This window comes from Ascaphus truei, chromosome 1 (genome assembly GCF_040206685.1).
Source record: "Ascaphus truei isolate aAscTru1 chromosome 1, aAscTru1.hap1, whole genome shotgun sequence".
In the NCBI taxonomy this organism is placed as follows: domain Eukaryota; kingdom Metazoa; phylum Chordata; class Amphibia; order Anura; family Ascaphidae; genus Ascaphus; species Ascaphus truei.
In genome coordinates this window covers 393323678-393346723 of record NC_134483.1, presented here as the reverse complement: position 1 = coordinate 393346723, position 23046 = coordinate 393323678, and the positions used below count along the sequence as shown (strand labels likewise).

At 43.9% G+C, this 23046-nt stretch overlaps 1 protein-coding gene across 4 annotated transcripts in view; it reads left to right on the top strand.

Moving 5' to 3' along the window:
• Positions 1-23046, top strand: part of KLHL2 (kelch like family member 2) — a 113233-nt gene that overhangs the window by 80465 nt on the left and 9722 nt on the right. For all 4 annotated transcript variants that reach the window (XM_075612038.1, XM_075612057.1, XM_075612048.1 and 1 more), the window contains 3 exons: positions 6168-6285; positions 9378-9575; positions 10913-11014. In XM_075612038.1, the coding sequence (XP_075468153.1) occupies positions 6168-6285; positions 9378-9575; positions 10913-11014 (418 nt within the window). The remainder of the gene's footprint in view (positions 1-6167; positions 6286-9377; positions 9576-10912; positions 11015-23046) is intronic.

Below are 23046 nucleotides of genomic sequence, written 5' to 3'. Positions count from 1 at the left end.
CCCATCTTACTTTTGGTCGTGGTCTTGGTCTTTTAATCTCTCTAGGAATCCAGTCTAGTACCATCTTTGTCCAACGATGGTCATTTCTTCTTGCGATATGTTCAACCCACTTCTATGTTAATTTCTTCACCCTTGTATTGATGTCACAGACTTTTTTGTTTTATTTCAAACCTATTCATTCTTTTTTCTGTCTTTTTGGGCAATACCCATCATACATCTCTCTATACTTCTTTGCGTTATCTGAAGCTTCTGACTTATCTTCGCATGTAGGGTCCAAGTTTGGCATCTATAAGTAAGCAGGGGCAGAATATACTGGTCAAACTTTTTTTCCCCTTGTGGCACAGTGCAACATTCCCTTGAAATATTGTCTTTTTTCTTCCAAATGCGCTAAATCCCATCTTAATTTTGCTACACTGGCGACACACTTTATTCGAGCTCGGCTAGTCCCACGAATTCGGGTATACCCGGGTGTATTGAGGTTTGTGACTGTTTTCTGCCCGAGTGCATTGAGGTATTTTCCAGGCAGGGATTGAAGCATTTTATTCCCGCTGGCTGCAATACTGCACAGTATATATATATATACTGCATTACAATTCATGAATTTATGCCATCTGGTAGACATGCGAAGCATTGCAGCCTATTAAATCCTAATCATTATCATTTAACAGATCAGCCGCCCATCAGCCAGGCATGAACCCAGGCTGGGAAGGCAAACGCAACGGGGCTTGTCAGAGGTGAGGAGCGGCGCATTCCAGGTATCTGCCAGGTACATACTGGGTATTTGCTCGAATAAAGTGTGTCGGTGCAGTATTGATTTCATTCCAAAAGTTCCCATCCATTGTTATTTGCCGGCCAAGTTAGACATAATCTTCGACTTCTGGTTCTATTTAGTTTATATCAATCATTTTTACTTGCATTCTTAAGAGTTCTCCAATTTGTTGATGGGATGTTTTCTCGCATGTGGCAAAAATAACAGTCACCTACAAATCGTAGGTGACTCAAATATTCACTGTTGATTTTTGTATTCCTTTTTCTTCCCAATCTAATGTCTTGAACAATTATTCTTGCTTGTATCTTCATGTAATTCAATGGTTGATGTGGTATTCTCGTAAATGTTCTTTATAATATAAATGTTCGCCTCTTCAACATATTGTTGTCTTAATGCATCCGGGATCGCTGAGGTGTGACCGAATCAAATGCTTTTTCATTATCTACGAATCCTAAGCTTAGTAGTAAATCATATTCATTACTTCGAGAAATCACTTCTTGTATGACTTGGATGTGGTCCATTGTATTGTATCCATTGCAAAATCCTGCTTATTCTCTAGGCCAGGGGAATGCAAACTTTTGCTGCTGCTGCCCCCTGTCCTGCCTGCCCCGGTGCTCACCCCCCATTCCTCCTACCTTCCAGCCGGGTCAAATTACGCTGCGGGGTCATGTGATGTCACGTGACCCGCGGCGTCATTTGACGTGTGTCACGTCACATGACCCTGCGGCATCATTTGATGCCGCGATGCCATGGCGACGTGTCACAGCGCCTGAATCACGGTAGGTTTTGTGTTGCAGAGGCGTCACTCGATCCCCCGGCATTTAATTTAAATGCCTTGGGCAAGAGCGTGGGGCCTCTGCAACCGCCTGTGCCCGCCGCCCCAGAAAAATCTCACGCCCCCCAGTTTGCACACCTCTGCTCTAGGCTGTGCAAAATTCAGGATCTGTCACATCCAATTAGGTAGCATCTTCGCAAAAAAATTGTTATTGAAAGTAGACTGATTAGTCTATAGTTCTTGGGGTCTTCTTTGTCTCCTTTCTTCTGGATGAGGATAATTATGGCATTACTCCATTGCTCTGGAATTGTCCTGTTCTTCAAGTAGCATAGTAAGAGTTTTGCAAGGATTTATTCTACTTCTTCCACAGCTTCAGTTGTAATTCCATCTTTCCATGGGGGTCTTCCCATTTTTCATGGATTTTATTGCTTTTGTCACTTCTTCTGGAAGGAAGAATGGTACATCATTGGTGGTTTCTTTTAGCTTGTCCTCTACTGAATTATGCCGTTTGTTATCAGTGTTGAGTGCATGGTCCTGTCTTGTTGCTCCTGTCTTGTTTGAATGCAATGATTTGCTTCTGTCCAACCAAAAGTTGCTGTGCTGATTTTTTTTTTTTTAAAGGTTCTTCATTGTAAATTGACATATAATTAAACAAAACAGCATGTTAAGGAGGCATACTGTATGGTTACATCATATACATGGTAGCCATTCAATATTTGAACCAGATCTTTAAATTAGTTCTCGGTTCTGTGAATTTTGGCTTCTTACAGAATTTCTCGTTTTTTCTCCTTGCTCAAGACAGTGATTTATTTATATATATATATATATATATATATATATATATATATATATATATATATATATATATATATTACAGGTCAACCCCGTTATAGCGCGGTCCTCGGGGGCCACCCGATCCGACCGCGCTAGAACCGGGGTCGCGCTAATTTAAAAATAAAATGGCCGCCGCGCGCCCGATCGGGAGGGGGAGTAAGGAGGGAAGGAAGGAAGAGGTGGCCGGAAGCCCTACACGTCCCCCAGCAGCGGCCCTCCAAGTCCAGCCGCAACCTGCTCCTTACCTCCCACCACCGGCATCCATCCCCCTCCACTGGCATCCACTTCCTCCCCCCCACCCCCCCCCGAGGCCCCCACACCTACCGGCCCTCCGCGGCATAATCCGTTTTGGGCCTAGCCCACGCGGCCCTCCGAGTCCCAGCCTGCTCCTCATTCACCCCCCCTACCGGCATCCACACCACCCACCCCCCTCCTCCCGACACCCCCCCTCCTCCCGACACCCCCCCCTCCTCCTGATGCCAGCTCCGCTCCGATCTCAGCAGCCGACACCAAAGGTAGGGAGGGGGAGTGGGAGGTGGGAGTGTGCAGTGTAGTGTGCTGTGAGAGGTGTGCTGTGAGAGGTGTGCTGTGAGTGTGCTGTGAGCAGTGTGCAGTGTGCGGTGAGAGTGTGCAGTGTGCGGTGAGAGTGTGCAGTGAGAGTGTGTGCAGTGTAAAAAAAATGTATTTTTTTTTTTTAAACGGGAGCCACGTGAAAACCGCGTTATAAGCTATAAGCGGATTCGCGTTATATAAAGGGCGTGCTATAACGGGGTTAAGCTGTGTGTGTGTGTATATATATATATATATATATTATATATATATATATATATATATATATATTATATATTGACCTTACCTCCAGGGCATCAGGAATTAAATTTCGTATTAGTGGGAATGAATTAGGGCTCGATACAGCTTCCCTGCAAATAGTTTTTCAGCGCCCTTGTACCGGAGCCGTATCTGTCCCCCACTTCGTGTATATTCAAATTAATTGTGAATTAATTCTAGTCGGTTAGGCATATTTTCATAGTACACCTCCCACCTGAACATAGCTGTTGATCTATTTGTCTGAGTTGCAGTTGGGTAATGGAGAGGGAACTAGATCTAATCCAGCAAACCATAATACATTATTGGTGCCAGTAGCAGGATCAGATTTATCAAGGCTGGGTCTAGATTTGGATGTGTAAACCAGGGTGTCATGACCCCAAACAAAAGAGGTTTATAATCTGTAGTAAATTTCCTGTTAACAGTATGCACAGGAGTTGGGTAATTTATTCCACAAATATCTGATTTTGCCACATTTCTATATACAATGTATACAGTTAACAGCAGCGCATCTACATTTAGGACAATTACCTGAAATATCTGGTCTATATTTTTGTGGTTGTGCCGGGCTGATATAAACTTTATTGAGAATTTTCTATTGTATTTTATGTAGATGCAATGCTGGTGTTGCTTTTTTTTTTTTCCCCCCGATTGTAAAACTGCTAGACTAGATTCCATATATACAGAAAAGATGCCTATCGCTCTCCATTCATATACTGTACAAAATAACATAAACTCCCATGGTGCATGGGGAATAAGGTATACGATTACACAAATATATAGTCAGGGCGAGAGTCCTGACTAAAAGAGAATCCCACAATTGCACTCTATGGGAGCAACAATAGGTAGGACAAAATATAATCCTAGGCGAATGGCCTAATAGATGCCAATCTGCGCAAAACAATTTTTTTTATTTAAGCATAATAATAGGAATATAATAGGGGAAGTGTAGTGTATATATACACAAGTGTGTTAAAAACTGGGTGGTGGTGACACTGTGTTGTAGAGGGTATAAGGCTCCTTCTAAGCCCATACTGGATAACTTATTACCAATGGGAAAATTAGTTCCTAGATGTAAATCATAAGAAGTACAGTATATCTACAAACATATACTGTACCAGGTTCCTCAAGGTAAGCTGCTGCTGGCTAGTCTGTGAAGACACTGGTTTCCCAAGTTTACACAGTAAGCAGTCTCTGTGCCAAGTTATCCTCATCCAGAAAGGAGACAAAGAAAACTTACAGACCAATCAGTTAACTTCCTATCACTTTTTTATGAAGATACTCACTAATTGGATAAAGCAGACACTAGACTTTGCCCAGCCTAGAAGACAAGTGTAATTTTACAATGAACCACATCCACGTTGTATAAGAAGTGATTACTCTGAGTAATGTGTCAACTAAGGATTCGTAGGTTATAAAATGATTACATTCTGTCTACACCTGAGCTGTTTTAAATGCATTATTAGGTTAAAATGTTAAGGGAGTGTGCATTGCTATTATAAGTAACATTACAAGAATGCTACATTAACCATTAGATTACATGTAGATACAAGCAAGTGTGTGTGACACCATGGGCAGGACAATGTCTTATTTTGTTGCACGCCTTATTTAAGTTACACTTGCGATTCTTCTACCAGAGCTTCCAATTCTACACAGCCCGTGTGTCCTGTATGTACATGAAATTCTTAGAAAAAGGAGTGGGTACTTCAGCATTTATAAAAAAAAAAATGTATATTTTACCACAATACATATACAGCCGCTCTCTCTCCCCTGCTCACTCTGTCCGATTGCTCTGTCCCCCACTCTCTCTGTCACCTCTCCCCCATTTTTTTCCTCCCCCCTCTCTTTTTTGCTCTCCCCCCTCCCTCTTTCGCTCTCCCCCCCTCCCTCTCTCTCTCTCGCTCTTCCCCCCCTCCCTCTCTCTCGCTCTTCCCCCTTCTCTCTCTCTCCGTCTCCTCCCTCTTCCGCTTCTCTCTCCTCTGTATCTCTCTCCCCACCTTCCCCCTCCCGGGCCCCACCTGTAGAGCAGAGGTGCGGGGTCTGTCCAAGCCATACCTGGTGCTGACCAGGGGCCCACCCAGGTGACCAAAAACGGAAGTGGGCCCTAACTTCCGGATTCAGACTGCGGGGTCTTTGCCGCCGGGCTTGGGACAGATGTTCGTGGGCTCCCCTCTCCCGCGCCCCCCATTCTGGCGGCCCTGTGTAAAAACAACTATGAGAAGGAAATGTATTGAACGTCAGATTTCCTCCAAGTAAACAAAATGACGGGTTATATAGCCCATTCCGACAACATTTGGATCATTATATTACATACTGTACAGACTGCACTGCTTTACTAATGACGTACCTGGGCCCTTTTCTTTGCAAAGTTAAAAATTGACTTGACAAAGCATCTGGAAACTGCCTTTGCATCGAAAAGGTTTATGGGTTAAATGATGCCTGAATAATGCCATCTTTTAATAGGTAAATAGGTAAACAAGGATCAAAGAAGCTTGCATGCTGGAAAACTGCATCATCTATAAAGGAAATGAGAATGTTTTGTGCATTCTTTTACTCATTTAAAGCAAATAATACATTTAACAACATTCCATAAGATTGTCATTGGTATTTCTAAGGCGTGTAGGGAATTCATATCAGATTATGGTGACTGACTATTCACTTCCATTCCCAGGGTAAATTGCACTTCCAGTGACATGGAGCAGGCTGAAACCTTAGTGCGTTTGTGATGGGATTTGCTAATTAAATGTTACACTGGCATAGCCATAATCCGCTGTTTCTGCAGTGTTTCCCAGTGTCTGATATTCAGGGGACTATAACATTAGGCGTTTTGTGAATGGGAGCTAGAGGTTTTAACCTGGACTGTGCTTTGTACAGTAGATTTTTGTTGTTGTTACCCTTTTACGCAGTTCTTTAAAGAAGATAAATTGTTTCAAAACTAAATACTGTACCGTTTTTCCCTTTTAGCTAATGGTGGTAGTCGGAGGTCAAGCTCCTAAAGCCATCCGCAGCGTGGAATGCTATGATTTTAAAGAGGAACAGTGGCATCAGGTGGCCGAATTGCCATCAAGAAGATGCAGATCAGGTACGCTCACATATACGCTGCAGCTGCGCCTACATTAAACCATTATCTTCCCCTGTGTCCTGCTGTCCTGAGAATCGTCTATTAGCTATGTAACTTCCAAAGAATTCTGCAAGATATTCCCCAGCAATGCATTCCCCAGCAATGCATTCCTCCTCCATTTGGACTGAAGTGGCTAATCAGCGCCTAGTCCAATAATGCATAAACACTTGTATGTAATCACGGTGATATTAATAAAAATGCATTTCATTCGTTTTTCACAGCATGGAAACAATATGTCGCATTAGTCATTACAAAAAAAACCATACACAAATATAAACTGTGGTTTAAACAGATTTGCGAGTAGTAATTAGTACTAATCTCAGAGAATCTCATGTCTGTACTAGTTAGTAAAATCTTACTTTATTTAAAGCAGCAGTCAAGCTGTTTTTTTTGTTTGTTTTTTTATCTTCCCCCCCCCTTCCCCCTTTAATATGTACATCAATACAATGCACACAATAAGTAATTAGTTAAGTTGCCGATCGATCCGTTCTCCTGTGATCGATTGGCGAATATTCGGCTCAGGGTTTCACTAATTTACTGCAGACGAATATTCTCAGTGAGGCCTATTCTAGTAGCTTTGATAAAATTGCTGCTATCTCGAACAATGTGGCATAACCCCATCGAACGATTTGACATTTGTGTTATCACGGTATTCAGAAAGAATCAGAAACCATTTCCACAAGTCTCAAACGTGAGGTTGGAAATTGCCAATACCGTACAGGACAGCAGCGATGGTATCTCAGCCTCTTTCTAAGTTTTCCCCTGTGCGATCTGGCCACAGTCTGTAAGAACTGCATAGAGAGATCCGCATCTCCCAGCACAGCTCTCACAGGCGATCGCAGTGTTTCTATTTACATTTTAATAGCAGTGTACTGAGCAGGGGGTCTCCGGAGCTGGACTGCATTAATTTCGGGACCCCCAGCTTCCCAAGATACAGACCCCGGTATGGGGTGCCGGTATCTCCTATGCGTTTAAATGTCCCGGTCAGTGTGGCAATCCATGCCCATATACTGTATTGTGGGCATAATTTATCACAATCAATGGCTTTATTGTGAAATGCTTGTTTTATTTAAATGTCGTGTTTAATTTTGTGCCTGTTTTTTTTTTTTTAGCTTGCCCATTCTTTCCCATAGTGGCAAACCATGGCCATATTATATGGGCATGGTGTACCACTGTGCCAATCAATTGGTTTATTGGCATTTTTTTTATTTTGAATGAAATGTAATGTATTTTATTTGCTGCTTAGTTTTTTATTGGTAGATTTCCCATTCATTGCCATAGTGGCAAATGCCATAGTTTAACTCTGTGCCAATCAATGGGCAAATTAGCTATTATCCAGATCTGGATAATGGTTATTTTGCTCATTACTGTACTGTATGTGTTAGTGGGCAGGGGGGTGGGGTGATGGGGGTAGAGGTGGTGCCCATTTATTGCTATTAGGGTTATCTTTGCTTCCATTGAAGGCATAGGTAACCACACTGGCAATTAATGGGTGTATTGGCCAGTATTCTGTTTTAATGTTTATTGTGTGTAGTGGGGTTTGGTGAAGGTGGTATTTAGCACATGTTAGAGGTTTATGCCTACCAGGCGGGCTGCGGGAGATGTTAACCCCCTTAATTACCTTAGCGGTAGTAACCCCTTAGGTAATGAAGGGGTTAACTCCTCCTGCAAGGCCTAGACTCCCACCACGGGCCAAATACCACCTTCACCCACCCCCGCTACCCAGAATAAACCAGGCACTGATGTTTAACCCCTTTGTTGCCTTAGTGTTAGCCGCGAAGGTAATGAAGCTGCCTTTAAATGTATTTTTATTGCATTGGGTGGAAGCCGGGGGTCCCAGCAGCTGGTATTAATGTATATCAGCTCCGGAGACTCCCGGCTTCAATCTGATGTAGGGAAAATAAAAAATTCTAAATCCTACTGCAAATCCCATCTCGCCACCCTTGGATGGCGCGATGAAATTGGCGATTAGTTCGCTAGGTGATTGCCTCGATGTTCTCCTCGGAACTACTAGAATAGTCATTTTATCAAGAACGCGAGTTGGAGCTATTTTTCAGCTCCCGCTCTGTGTTTTAGGAGAAGCGCTAGCGCCTCGAGGAGATGCACTTCCCGTATGAGTTTGTCAGGTCATCAGAGCTTTCTGAATAGCTACTTTGCCAAATCGTACGGGAAATTATCAAAAAGATTGATGAGTTAGTTATCGAAGCTACTAGAATAAGCCCCCAGTATCTGTGACTTTGTAAATGGTTGCTGGAATAACAAAAAAGGCTTGTTACTTTATAATACATTAAAAATGAAAATCAGAAGTTTTTTTTTAAAGTTTTTTTTAAATACTACAAGTATTTTCTCATAGTACAGAACTGATTTATTTGGAGGAGAAAAAAACCACACGTAGGATATTGCTTGGTCTGCAGCTTTACGAAGGAGAATTCTAAATCCATGTGGGTTACTTCTGAAGCTGCAGTATTGCTGAGTGGGACACTATTATCACATGAAAAGTCCCATTGAAGTCAGTGATAAGAGAGATATAGACACTAACTAGCATGTGTTGCTGGTAATCAGATATAGAGAAGGACATGTGAAAGAACTTTTATTAGAAACCTAATTGTTCACAATACTGTCGTCTCACAGATAACATTTGTTAGTACTTCTGCAATAAACAAATAATACTTTTTTTGAATCCTCTTCTTTTTAGAACTCTTTCGATATCCGTCAAAATGTAGTAGACTAAATTCTTCACAGTAATATATTCATATTGCCTTCATGTCGGTGCCATTAATATTTATTCTGTGAAATGTAAAATACAGTGTGAAAACCATGTATTCTATCCAACATATCACATACAGTAAAGTTAACCTTTACTCTGTTCAAAGGTAACCAGTTAATAACCATGTCTTCCATCCTTTCTGAAGTTAACCAGCAACATGCATCATGGCAATCTGCTGCACGCCCCTCCTGCAGTAAACCTGTTAAACATCTGCCCATGTGTTTGTAGAGGACGTAAAACCTATTTTACGCGTAAGAAGAAACAATAACATGGGTATCTCTTCCAGGTGTGGTGTACATGAATGGCCATGTTTTTGCAGTTGGTGGATTCAATGGCTCACTCCGAGTGCGCACCGTGGATTCATATGACTCTGTAAAGGACCAATGGACAACGGTTGCTAACATGCAAGATAGAAGAAGCACTCTGGGAGCAGCTGTCCTAAATGGCCTCTTGTATGCTGTTGGAGGTTTTGATGGCAGTACAGGTATTTTCCTTTACCACTCGTACTTTACTGACCATTCGTTTTTATTGTAACTGCATCAACTATTATTTCATAGTGTAGAACAGTGTTTCTCAACTAGGGTACCGCGACCATCTGACAAGGACGCCACGGCCCTCGGCCCCTGCTCAGCTGGTTCATCCCACGCTGTCTGGCGTCTGAAAGGCTGTGATCTGCCTCTACTTACTCTCCTCTCTCAGCCCAGCACAGACGGCGAGAGGAAAGGCAGATCGCAGCATCCCCACCGTGAATGTGGAGCGTGTGAAAGAAGAAGGAAAGACGGGGGGGTGGTTTGAGAAAAAGGTTGTGAGCGCTTTAGGGGCTGCATGTGGAGTGTGTTGAGGATAAGGATGTGTATGAAGTGTGAGTGTGTAAGAAGGGGGTGAGTGTGGTGGGTTTGTATGTGTGATGAGGGCGAGTGTGGTGTATGTGAACGAGAACAGTTACGTGCACTCTGATGAGCAGTGGTGCCCCAGGAATTTAAAAATCCTCCAAGGATGTTCATGCTCAAAAATGTTTAAGAACCACCGGTGTAGATGGAAATATTTAGGGCACATCCTCTTACTTTGTAAGGGTTTTTTTTTACAAGTTATTTGAAAAAGGCAGTCAGTTTTACAAAGATCTTGAATATATATTTTCCATAGATTTGTTCAATTTAACCCTGGGAGGTACTGCAACTTGAAGACATTCAAAGTCGGTATAGTTAGTGGGCCATGTCTTCTTCATGTAGCGCCTTTCGGAGAACTTTTTTTGCAATGATCTTTTTATTTAGTTAGTGTGTTTTTGATTCTTTATTTAAAGCATGTCGGCTGTATAACCACACAAGTGATAATAAATAGGAATTACACTGGAGAGAAGAAAGGAGTGAGAGAGGGAGTGGCTGTAATTTCACAGTCAAGTATTAGAAGATTGTAATTGTATCTGACAACTGCTAATCTCTTTGATACCCCTATAGATCGCTTAGTGGTGATGTCAATTCATTTGAAGTGGGTGAACCCAGTTCCGAATGCTTGTGTCAGCTCGTTGTGACCTTGGCCAAGTTACCTTATATCTCTGTTCATCAGGCAACAAAGTGAGATAGTACGCTCTATGGGATAGGGACTCATTAAGCCTGTTAAAATGTTTTATTAATCTACTTAGTAATACAGGCCCCTCGGGCAACAAATATCTTAGTGTTCACTTCATTGGGACCGTTCCCTAAAATTCTAGTGACCTTGTCTGTTCTTCTTTAGAAGCCTTGGCAATCCGAATTTAGCTTAAAATGCCTGGAAGTCTCGCTGACAAGCTTGCAAAGCATCCTAAGGAGGTTTTCTTTTTTGCAGGTCTGGCAACCGTGGAAGCATATAATATCAAGGCTAATGAGTGGTTTCATGTTGCACCAATGAACACCAGGAGGAGCAGTGTTGGCGTAGGTGTTGTTGGAGGTGTGTGTGTGTTAATTATTTAATTCCTCTGACTCAACATTTAAACTTTTCTCAGGGGGGATGTTACTTTTACTGGCTGAATTATTATATGTCTTATTGAAAAACAACAAGTTTTGTCTAATCTACAGAATTAAACAGCTGCAGCTAGAGTAGTCAGAAACATGCACTGGGGGAAAACCCTGTTATTTTTTTTAGTACTTATCTGAACTGCAAGAAACTTTCTTTACACAAACTCAACCATTTCTGATATTCATCAGTATTCATATACTAAGGCATGGGTACGCAAACTTTTCAGTCGGTGCCCCCCTGCTTGTTGTCCCCCCCCTTCTCGCACCCCCATCCTTACCTCAAATGACGCTGTGGGGTCACGTGATGTTGCCTGGGCAACAGGACATCAAATGGCCCCACAGTGTCATTTGACACCGCGTTGCCATGGCAACACGTCGCCCAAGGGAAGTTGCAGAAGCCTCACGTGGTTCACCGACATTTATTTTAAATGCCTTGGGGAAGAGTGTGGAGCCTCTGCAACCGCCGCGCCCCACTGGAAAATCTTGCGCCCCCCAGTTTGCGCACCCCTGTACTAAGGTAAAGTGACCAAATGTGGAAACAATTTCATACAGCTGGTGCAGAATTTTGGAAGGCAGACCTTTAACACCGCCTGAAACCTGGTGGATTTTTTTTAATGCAAATTGACGGGAGACAAAGTGGCACATATATGATGTATCTCATTAGAATCTGTCATGTAAACCCCTCCCTTAACTACTGTTTTTGACACTCCTCAAATTGCAAGCTGCCACGCATAGGGGGGAAATTAGTGAAGAGCTTGGTACCTTACCACTAAACTGCACAAAACGAATATTGTGCAATGGTGTATCTCTAAATTAGAAACTGTTGTACGCAGTGGCGTAGCTAGACATGTGCGGGCCCTCATCATCTCTCCCCCTCCTGATTATAATCTCTCCCCCTCCCCATCATCATCTATCCCCCTCATCTCTCCCCCTTCTCCTCATCTTTCCCCCTCCTCATCATCATCTCTCCCCTCCTCATCATCTCCCCCTCCTCCTCATGATCATCTCTCCCCCTCCTTATCATCATCTCTCCCCATCATCATCATCATCATCATTTCTCCCCCTCATCATCATCATTTCTCCATCATCATCTCTCCCCTCCTCATCCTCATCTCTCCCCTCCTCCTCCTCCTCATCATCATCTTCATCTATCCCCCTCCTCATCATTATCTCTCCCCCTCATCCTCATAATTTCTCCCCCTCATCTCTCCCGCATCATCATCAGCTCTCCCCTCCTCCTCCTCCTCATCATCATCATCTCTCTCCTCCCTCCTCATCAGCTCTCTCCCCCTAAGCATCAGCTCTCTCCCCCTAAGCATCAGCTCTCTCCCCCTAAGCATCAGCTCTCTCCCCCTCATCATCAGCTCTCTCCCCCTCATCATCAGCTCTCTTCCCCCTCATCAACAGCTCTCTTCCCCCTCATCATCAGCTCTCTCACCCTCATCATCAGCTCTCTCCCCCTCATCATCAGCTCTTTCCCCCTTCCTGCCTATCTGTGGCAGGAGGAGATGATGGTTCGGGGCGGCGAGCCACCAGCGTTGAGAACAAGAGCAGCCGGCAGAGGAGTTAGAGGTTGCACGGAGGCGGAGGAGTTAGGGGTTGCACGGAGGCGGAGCGGGACAGCCGGGAAGGAGCGCGCTGTAGCAGCAGACACTGGAAGTAAGAAAGACTTCTGGGTTGGACCGCTGAGGCGCGCTCCTCCCCGGCTGTCCTGCTCTGCCCCCGTGCAACTCCTAACTCCTCTGCCCCCGTGCAACTCCTAACTCCTCTGCCCCCGTGCAACTCCTAACTCCTCTGCCCCCGTGCAACTCCTAACTCCTCTGCCGGCGGCTCTTATTCTCAACGCTGGCGGCTCGCCGCCCCGAACCATCATCTCCCCCACCTGCTCTGCCGACAGGGGGGGAGAGCGGGCCCGCTTTGCCTGGGCTTCCCGAGCTATAGCTATGCCACAGGGTGTATGATTTCACAGCAAAATATGTGATCTGAGTGAAAAAGGGAAATGAAAGGTAATTGTATATTCTATTTCTGAAGGCTTAATGGTGACTATATTCTTGCAGCACTTATACACATTTTCTGCACTTTGTAGGGCATGTAGAACTGCCATGACAACTCGCTTGTGGTGTCCAATAGAGTAAGCAGTTAAAAAAAAAATATATGAAGTGAGAGATCATGGATATCTAGCATTGAAACACTAAGTGTTCATAAGCCACTTATCGAGCACTTATCAGCTAAAATGCCTATTGCTATTTAGTACGCCTCGATAAGTAAGTTCCCAGTGCTGAGATTAAGAGAAACAGTTCATGAATCCTCGCCGTTGATTCTCTTGGATTTCTTATGATGGTAAGTAGTTATCTGGAATCAAAGAAGACAGAAAAACCATTGCGCAGTACTCTCTATTAGTGGAGATCTCATCCACACAGCTGCTAGCTACTTACATCCAAGTAGATAAAGACATGCCTTCAAAGGTATCTTTAGCTGGCCGTCTGGGACACTCGAAGGTTGAATATGCGTGCACGAACCGGCTGGGGAAGGTGCAGTGGATGTTGACGTCATCTGAGGTTGACCTGGCGCTCTGAGTTGCGGCCGCAAGGAAGAGATACACGCGGGACTCGGCCTCCTTACACACCACACAACGGCTCCTCAAGCCTGCGGACGTCACGTCGTAATCCATGTAGTAAGGTCATATAGCATGTGAGTGCATTGGCTGTTTTGATCTTAAATCGTTTTTATTAAATTGTACTGTACTACACCATTGGCATTTTTATTATTCCTTATGATATCTGGCACTGCGGATGATCCGTGTAGAGAGGGCGTATAACACCTGAGGACCCATATTCAACCTTCGAGTGTCCCAGACGGCCAGCTAAAGATACCTTTCACGGCCTGTCTTTATCTACTTGGATGTAAGTAGCTAGCAGCTGTGTGGATGAGATCTCCACTAATAGAGAGTACTGCGCAATGGTTTTTCTGTCTTCTTTGATTCCAGATAACTACTTACCATCATAAGAAATCCAAGAGAATCAACGGCGAAGATTCATGAACTGTTTCTCTTAATCTCAGCACTGGGAACTTTCGTATCAGGTTAACATACATGATAGTGCGCCAAGGACTTTGTTCTCTGTATTATCAATTTGTCTATAGCCTTATGGAAAGGCTTCATATTTTGTCCTGGGCAGCCTCCCCTGTTCCCCCCATACCATCTCTTATATTGGTGGTTGTGGGACTATATGATATTGGTTATCCTTGCACAGTTGGGATATATCATTTTTCACATTTATAATTTGATTCTATATTAATTATTGTAATTATCACATATAACAATAGGTCGAGCGCTTGTTTTGTAGTTTAAGTTCTCTTTATATCACGCCTCGATAAGTGTGCGATAAAAGAATGATTCACCACATTTTTGAGCCTTCAAAAAAAATCGCAGAGTGAGCGGCGATAAGCCACTTACCGGCAGGTTCTGAAACGCGTTCAATTCTAGTAGCCGTGATTAGCTTATCGAGTCCTATCACGGCTCTAGAATGGTGAGTTTCTCCCAAAATCCTCACGGTAGGAAAAGTTGGCGTTGGGCTGGTGAGAAGCTGCTAAGGGGCGGCGAGACAGGACATAGAAGAAAAAAAATGCTTTTTTCCTGCATCGGCTTGATGCCAGGAGTCTCTGGAGCTGATACCCATTAATATCAGCACGTGAGACCCCCGGCATGAATCCCATGCAATAAAAATGCATTTACAGGCACCTTCATTACCTTAGCGGTGTCTGGGGGAGTTCGGGTGGTCCCCGCGAGTGTCCGGGGGTCCTCAGGTGGTACCTGTGGGTGTCTGGGCCCTCGGGTGGTCCCCACAGGTGTCCAGGTATCCTCAGGTGGTCCCCGCGGGTGTCTGCGGGTCCTTGGAGATAGATAAATGTTATTGATGTGGCTTACTATTAGGCTTTTTAGTTCTTTTATTGTAGGGGTGTTTAGGTGCTTGTGGATATTTTTTATGATTGTGCATTTTTGGCCTTCATGCTTTTTGATTAGGTTGCCCATTGACTGCTATAGTGGCTTATGCCCATATTATATATGCCCATAATACAACATTGACTGCTATCTTGTGAACCATGGTCAAGTGACACGAGACATTTAACTGCATAGGAGATACCAGCACCCCATAACGGGGCCTGTATCTCGGGAAGCAGGGGGTCCCTGAGGCTGAAATCAAAGCGGCTCTGCTCCGAAGACCCCCTGCTCATCTATACTAGTAATAGAATGTATATTAAAAAACATTAATTTCGGGCAAGATTTGCGCAGGCAGAGGTGTCTGTCTCTGAGCAGCACTCCCTGCAGCTGAACAAAAATCACAGAGTAAGGCCTTTTCAGAGAGGCGATCATCACGCCACCCGCTACTCGCCCGTCTTGGGAATTTTGCTATCACAGGTAATAGAGGCTTTCTGAATACCGTGATAGCAACGCTCCAAAAACTGGCGATTTAAATGGCCCAGCGATTTTTTTATTTTTTATGAAGGCTTCTAGCATAGGCCCCTGTAATGTTTATCCCAGCTCACCAAAACGTGGTAAATCTCCTTACAATACATTATAATGTCAATCATGGGAAATTCGTTTTCAAGCGAAAGGCACAGAATTTTGGCACAACATTGACTGCTATCTTGTGAACCTGCAATGCTTTTTCTAGCATTAAAGTGCAACATTATTGGAAAGTCTCTAGTTAATGACATCCGCTTGTGTAGTTCTGCTGTGAAAAGTACTTTCTCCACTGAGGCGACGTCCTCTTCGTGATGGCAGACGTAACTGTTATTTCCTTTCTTTTATTCTTGGCAGTTGGATACCGTTTATTTTGACGCTGGGTGGTCGCCTTTTAATAATATTTTTAAAAAATCCATTGATTTGACCTTTTATAGCAGCAATTTCTTTATTTTATTATTCAGGGTGAATGTAACTTTTCAACCTGCTTTGTATGATTTGTACATTGAAACTTTTCCATTTTTATGTGTTAAGACTCAGCAGTATTTTCCTTGATAATTCCTTGATGACTTTTTACAATATCTCAGTTCCTAGCAGTAAGAGGAGGCCTATAGGCGTAGATACTAGTATTACCCATGACGTGGTAGCTACGTCATAATCGTACTGCTCGTTTTTTTTTTAGAGCGATCATGTTCTGCGCAACCACGATCTGTCAGGTCTCCTCTTCCTCGGTTCCATCACCAGTGACACCACAATCACGTGATTGCTTCGGAGAAAGCGGTCAAGTGATCGCAAGTGCTGGAGGGGCCATGGCACTGTGGTTCTATCCCGCCTGTGAACTTACCTGAGCCGTGATGTTCCTCGGTGTTCATTGGTGGTCCCCCAACATATGGGGACCCCCTGGTTCCGTAGATCAGTGAGGGGAACATCGCATGTCCTCTCACTGATTGGCTTACTAGTGATGACACAGCCAGTCATTTTGATTTCCCTTAAGGATGGGTTGTAAGCACTGAATTTAATTCTGAACCGGCAGGTCACTGGTTATTAGAATTTAGTGGTTCTGCAAGTCAGCCCCCAACCCTTCCCCAGCTCAAGTTTACTAAATAATCAGATAAATGCTTTAACTTTGTCCCATACGCCAATATATTAAAGCAGCAATCCACCTATAAGTCTATAAGCACTTAACCCGTAAACAGAAGAGATCGTCTTCCATTTGCCTATAGGAACGCAGAATGCGATCCCCTCTTGGAAATGAGCACTCTACAGGGATGACGTAGCCACTATATTGTAGGGCTCCTGGAGTGCCAGATCCCAGGACGTAGTGACTATGTCTTGGGACACCTAGAGGGTTAAATACAACAACAAAAAACAGTTTTTTCGAGTGTTAAGGATCCTGATAACCGCCTGGACACTTCATATTTCAAAAACTCCTGAAAGAAGCATCTGTTTTGAAAAAGGGCAAGAATGAAAAATGAAATGGAAAAATGATGGCGATCAACACGGACTATTTTTTTAAAAATATATTTTATTTTGCATCCGCAAATTATATTGAAAGTAGTTATATGAAGCTTTATCGGGCGTTGGGGAGGAGTTACTGGGTAGCCACAAAATATATGTAGCCCCTGCTACAAATATATGTATACTGTGGACAATACAGAACGAATCACATGGTGAGATAGGGCAGGGGTACGCAAACTTTTCAGTCTGCGCCCCCCTGTCTGCTCTCCCCCATCCCCCATACCTGGTGCCCAGCGTCCTCTGACATCATGTGCCTCCGTTGTGACATTTGGCACTGCGTTACCATGGCGACGCATCACTGGAAGCCGCCGGAGACCAGAAAAGGGAAGTTACAAAGGCCTTGAGCGCGCTCCCCGGCATTTAACTTAAATGCCTTGGGGAAGAGTTTGGGGCCTCTGTAACCACCCCCCCCCCCAGATAATCTTGCGCCCCGACAATAAGGAATAAGAGACACACTCGATGATCTGCCTAGCAACATATGACAAGATATGGAATTGGATAAGGCCGCGGAGGTAGTAGGCGCGCGACCGAGCGCCTGGTGTCACGAGCGCGCCTGTCGCTTGAGCGATCTGTGGCCATGGAGAGTGGGAGGTGCGACGGGGAGGCAGGGTAGACACGTGGCCATAACGTCACAAAGCTGGTTTGTCCTTATTTACTGAACCGCTCACGTTACTTGACCGTCGCGTGACCAAAACAAAATCATTTGTCTGCTGGAAAATCTGCCGCTCCGTGGCGCTTCCTCGCACTATGGCCGCCCCCATAGATCCCCTGCATTTGAACCGAGCCACGCGCCGTCGCTCGCACCGTTGTTAAGACCATGGCCGCGACCTAAGAAGAAAACCGAACAAAATCTGGAGACATTCTCAGAATGAGAGACACAGAGGGAGACCGAGAGATAGTATGACAGTCTGATAGGCAGACAGAGAGACAGCCCAGGTGACAGTGAGAGGGGACAGTTTGACACGCAGAGGTGAAAGAGGAGGCTTGTAGACAGGGCCTACTTGATGGCAGTACCACCAGTGCCTCTACAGCAAGCGCCGTGATTACAGAGACCCTGCTCTCTTCCCTACAACAATGAAACTGATTGACGGGGTGAGCACGGGACCTCTGCAACTGTCTTACCTTGTGCAACGTCTCATCATGTCGACCCGACATTACAAGGTGTTGCCATGATAATGTGACGTTACATGGTGTTGCGCTGCCATGACAATGTAACGTCACATGGCATCACGCCTTGACGTGATGCCACATGGTGCTGCGACATCACGTGATGCCACGATGTCATGACGCTGCATCGTTTGAGGAGGAGAGGCCGCGCCGGACAAGGTAAGAGTACCCGCAAAAGCCCTTGCACCGAGCCATGCAAACGTCACTGCCAACCCTGTTTGTAGGAGACTGCTTGCCAAGAAGAGAGAAAGTGAGACAGCAGCAGAAACATATCCAGAGAGAGCTGAAAAGAGACTTTACCTACACACAGAGAAATGAGTTATGAGGAGAAAAGTCCACAGTGAGATAGATACAGATATTTGCTGGGCTGCTAAAGCGTGACCGGATAACAGACATCCGTGAGACCTGTTCCTGTCATTTAAAGCATCCTTTGTGAAGTTTACATGCATCTCAGAAATATTTAATCCATAACAGGTCTGCAAGGTGACTACACACCATCTTAGAATAAGGCTGTGATTATAGTGCCTGCTGCAGGGCGCGCGCGACCGTGTGACATCACTTGCGCGGTGCACACGCGTGAAACCTGCACTGTGTAGGCAGGAGACATCGGGAGGTGACGGAGGTGTGGTGGAGGCTTGGCCCGTAACTTCACGCAAGTGGTTCGCCATCATTGACTGAATCGCTGACGTCATGCAGCCATCGCATTGAAATTCATTTGTCTCTCCTGGATTCTGCCTCACCGTCGCGCACACTGTGTGCCCCTTCACGGAAAGCAGGTATTTGTCCATTGTAACTCCCCAGGCAAGCTATTCTGGAGCATCATCCGGTTGCCCTGGAGATCGTTAAGCGCATACGAACCAATGTGAGCACAGCAGTGAATCGTGAGGCATACTTCAGACTGTCTGATCGTGGCTGCATTTCACAAAACGATGACTGTGAGGGTGTGGAGGGTGTGAAAGAGAGTGATGTGCTATATACAGGATGAACATGTGTACAAAATATGTTAGGCAAGTCAGGCATGAAAGAGAAAATATGAACAACAACTATGTGAATCCCTGCTTGGGGTCACAGAAAGAGTCCCTCTTAGTTTGCACTCATGCCTATAAAACTATATGATAGGCTACGATAGCTCAGAGTGCCATACTCAAATAAATTGCCTATAAGAGCTATTGATAGCTCTAGGAGACTCCACTAAGTTTAGGAAAAAATAATACAATTTTATTAACATATATGTAACATCAACAAACAAAGTGAATAGTATATTTACAATGTGAATAAAATCCCCTCGGTGGGGATAGACCATCTATATGAGTTGTATCTATGGTGAAATAAGACCGCCTTATTAGCACTTAAAGGTAGTATGGGATATTGCCTACACTATGCTATGCTGTCTCATGCGTGAATGCAATACTACAAAATATAAGTATTTGTAAGGGAGTAGTAGGATCGGATTGTAGACGCTTATAGTGATTAGTGACACTCATTTGTTTTCCTCTTTGTAATAGACATATGACATAATCACTATGTCGCCACACTTGCCGCTGCCCTTCACAATGTCTTTGTTATCTTGTAGTGTTTTCAGGGCTCGCTGTTCCTCCTTTGACAAATTACAGAACCTGGTTTTATAGACACGTATCTGTAATGGAGTTCTCACCACAAACAAGGCGTGACCGCGAAGCAGAGGTGGGAATAGATATACAACACCAACCCACAGCTGTGTGGGCGCGTCTGGAGTGTAGATTGGTCGAGGTAGCCGGGCTAGGATTGGAGAGGTAAGGATAGTCTGGAGTACTTGTCGGGGTTGGAGTGGTGCGGAACGTTGCAGGTACTTAGCTGTGGTCAGGATTGGAGAGGTGCGGATCATCGTTGGTAGCCAGGGTCAGGAGATTAGAAGAATGGAGTCCAAAAGAGTAGACGAAGTCAGGAACAAAGGAGCTAGGAACCGGAGTACAAGACAAGGCTGTGGAGGCAAGTGTAGCAATGAACACTTCGAACAAAGAAAGGTTTATGCTCCAGCCAAATTGCCAGTGTGATGGCCGAGCATATAAAGGAGACAGGCACCAATGAGGAAGAAGCAGAGTGGAGGCCCGTCAGCAGCACCTGCTGTGATTGGCAGTTCCGGTGCAGGAGACAGGTGTGAGAAGGGTCCGTGATGATGGTCAGTGACGCGGTGCTGGTGCACGTTGACCGCACTCCAATGATGTCACCGCGTGGGTGCAACCTGGAGGTGGGACCAGATGGCAGTGTATTTACCTCCGCGCGGGATGAGCGCGTGCGCCTAGGATGGCAGCTGATGCCTGGTGGAGGAAGGGGCGCATCATGAATGACGGAAGGAGCGGAGGACCCAATCATGGGTTGGGGTAAGTGCTGGGTGCGCCAAGCACGTTGCAGATCACGGATCCTGACAGTATCCCTCTCCACAAGATCCATGAGCGTCAAGATGTTGTGGTTAATGATCAAGGAGTCAAACGAGCTTTTCGTTTTAAAATGGCTCCCCATCCTGTTGTCTGTGGCGATGTTGCTGCTTGTCTTCTTCGTTGATATACTGAAGAAATCTTTAAGTCGCAGCTGGCGGTTGAATTTGAAGAATTTCACTTCCCAATTGAATGGATCTTAGGTGTGTGTGTGTGTGTGCGTGTGTGTGTGAACGAAGGATAATCCTTTCTGGTGGACGTTCATCTCCGATGCTGAAAGTGCGTAGTTTGAGATGTTGTATATCACCGTCTCCTTGGCCGGCCTTTGTTCCCTCTCTCTTTCTTGGACTCTCTTGGCAAGAACCTTCGATTTCCTGCCACCTCTCCTGATCTTTTGTCGAAATCGGGAAGGGGGGGTTTCTGATGACCTGCGTTGCCCACTCCTAAAAAGATTTATCTGAAGTACTTTCTTGAGCATCTGACAGGTTCGTGTCACTCGTTTTATATGCTGCACCCGTAATCGCTGCCTGTCTTGTACGCGAGTAATATTTTCTTCCTCCTGGCTTTCCTTGTGTGGTATCTCCCATGCCCAATAGCCACCGGTAAACGTGTCGATCTTTATAATCCGCAGTAACCTTTTTCAATATGTCTCTTGTGTATTTCACCAGTTTGTATATCCATCTATTGCCGTTTGTATCTTATTGTTCCAATTGGTGTTCGTATCAGAAGTGAGAGTTTCTCCATGTTTATTGTAGATAACCTCAATGTCCTTTTTAATTTTGTTCAGTTCTTTGCTGGATTGTTCAATCACTAATATAGTGAGGTCAAAGGAAAATGTGTTGTGGATCCTGATCCATTTTTTGCTAAATTCGGGATCATTCCTCTCAATGTTTGGCTTTTTTTTTTTATCCTAAAGCCTTGTGGCAGAAGTTTCTCACGATGATAATGCGAGAGGGTTACCTCATGTAAATAAAAATCTAATTCCCTTTTCTTCAATTTAATTAAGGCATTGTAAATGTCTGCTGGCTTTTCTTTGTATCTGATATTAACTATTTCAGATTCACTATATGTAAGCGTATCTGAGATTGAAGAAAATATGCCAGCCACAATTTGCCTACAGGAGTGCCAACTGTTCTATTTGAATGAATGAATAAATATATATACAGTGTGTGTATGTATGTATATATACCGACAGGTCGAAACAGTCTGTCTGTGGGTGGGTTTACTTGCTATGCATCTTAACCCTGGCTGTGCTCAAAGCTGTAACCATGCAGCAAGCTAAAGCCTATAGAAGAACCATGGTGAGTGGATTTGAAGCAAAAAGTGGCACTGTGTGCTCATTTGCATGTAATTTCTCAGAATCCGTTGCTGCAGTGGAAGTGCTGTGTGCTGGGTGATAATGGTGAAAGGCGGGGTTGCAGACCTGTCTAAGACATGCAAATGAGCATACAGTAATATTTCCATTTGCTATATGCTTTGCTGTGGAGGGTTTTTGTCACTTTTTTTACCCACCATAACTTAACTATATATATATATATATATATATATATATATATATATATATATATATATATATATACATACATACATACATACATACATACATACATACATACATACATGTTGAGAGTTGTTTCTCTAAGTGTAAGGGCTGCCAGGTTTAGGTTGCCTACGCGACATAAAGTATCGGTTAATATAGGTCTGGTGGGTTCCATTGGGGGGTACCAAGGGAGGACAGACTCAGGCCCCACCATAGCACATACTGACTGGATAACGAGAAGTTACATATGTATTTGTGTGTGTGTATGTATGGTTATTTTAGATGTTAAGGGCCTTTACTATGATTCAACATTATAAATAGCACCCAGGCTATATTACTGTTGTATTAGTTTTTCTTCCAGTTCCTATAGTTTTAGGGTGCATATATTAAATTGGGGATAACAGTTGTGTAGCTAGAAAGCAGAAAAATACATGTTTTGTGCGTTCTTGTGTATTAGACATGTATTTTAAGCCACAGCAGAAAAAGTTGCAATATCACAAATAATTGTAAGATTTTGTTTGTGAACCTCTGTGGTCTATTCTATTGCACCAGCAGCTGTTGCTGTATATTATTTTTTTTAAAAAACAACAAATGTATGTATTGTTAAAATTATAACGTTGCCCTACAAATATCTAATTGTAGCCAATCTGAAATGTTTTGTTTAAAATAAAAAAGTGCAAGCTGAAATGAAGTGTATTGATAGAATAAATACAATTATTTTAATTAAATTAATGTGAACACTAAATATGAAAAGCTACAGTATTTGGAAAGAACTGTATTGTGTATAGAAATTTAGTGTTGAGATGTTGACCTTTTCTGGCAAAACTGTGAAAGGTCAAGTGTTGCTACATTCAGCCACAGTG